The 1,186-nt window shown below is 42.3% G+C and overlaps 1 protein-coding gene across 1 annotated transcript; it reads right to left on the reverse strand.

Annotated features, from left to right (window-relative positions):
- Positions 1-126: 126 nt before the first annotated feature.
- Pmar_PMAR027283 (prokaryotic dna topoisomerase, putative) lies at positions 127-751 on the reverse strand (the record flags this gene model as incomplete). Its single annotated transcript, XM_002764729.1, has 2 exons — positions 127-216; positions 620-751. Coding segments are annotated over 2 exons (222 nt in total), but the record flags the coding sequence as incomplete, so codon positions are not given.
- Between the last annotated feature and the right edge of the window lie 435 nt (positions 752-1,186).

The following is a 1,186-nucleotide window of genomic DNA, read 5'->3' on the forward strand; positions in this document are numbered from 1 at the left end:
TTGAGAAAATTTTTGCTATGATTAACTGGAAATCAACTTCGTACGCAAGATCGATCAGCGACGCATACCCTCACCTCTGGACACGGCGAGACCCCCGGTTCTATTCCCAGACCTACCATTTTGCACCTACCTCCAGCCAATTTTCTTCCACTACAGTAAGACCAGTGGCGTGGAACATTTCATCTCCGACGGTTACCTCTATTTTAGACTCCGCGCCTGGCGACAAGCAGAGATGTGAAAACTCTTTGTTGGAATAATTGTTCGCCTTTCTCAGCTCAGGTGACGAATCAAGGTAGCAGTGTTAAAGAAATCAACAACAATTTCCAAAGAAAAAATTCCTCAGAATTTCCATTTCGTCACCAGCACTTCTTGTTGACCATATGCATATTTTCCCCCACACTATATGCATTTTCCCCCATATTTTCCCACACTATATGCACTTTTCCCGTATTTTCTCACACTACATGCATATTTTCCCACACTATATGCATTTTTCCCATGTTTTGCCCCACACTATATGCTAATTTTCCCATATTTTTCCCCACACTATATGCAGATTTTCCCATATTTTCCCCCACACTATATGCAAATTTTCCCATATTTGCAAATTTTCCCTCACCTATAGCATCGGGTGCCACACATGCCAGGAAGTGCCTCGTGATGAGCTCATACACTCTCCACTGTTCTCCTTGTAAGGGTATCTGGGATCCAGGGCCGGCCAACTGAACCGGATGTATAGGAGGATGAGCACCTACACAACGATGGTGGTAATGATCATCATATAGCAGGAATATATGTTCGCGTATCTCACCCGAGAGAATTCGCGTAGAAATGTTCGAAAAACAACGGAAATTTCCCAAAATTTCTTCAACATTATCCCATTGTACTTGACCATAGCCTTATATCGAGTAGTGATACCAAAAAAAGGAAAAATCGGAAAATTATCTACTCTAAGCTCAGCGAATTCGGATAGAAGTGTTCAGAAACCAACGAGAATTCTCTAAATTTTCTCATTCCTTGAAAGTTCAATTCATCAACAATCTCACCAGCAGATCCCCGTTACCATCATCATGATTCCCCCTCCGTGCTTGCGTAAACTTCCCTTGCATAAGTTGATTCACAAATGGCCCCCATACGTGACTTCCTTGCTGTAAACGAACCAATTCTAGCAGATCTATATTAGGGT

The sequence above is a fragment of the Perkinsus marinus genome (assembly GCF_000006405.1).
Source record: "Perkinsus marinus ATCC 50983 genomic scaffold scf_1104296976230, whole genome shotgun sequence".
NCBI classification, from domain to species: domain Eukaryota; phylum Perkinsozoa; order Perkinsida; family Perkinsidae; genus Perkinsus; species Perkinsus marinus.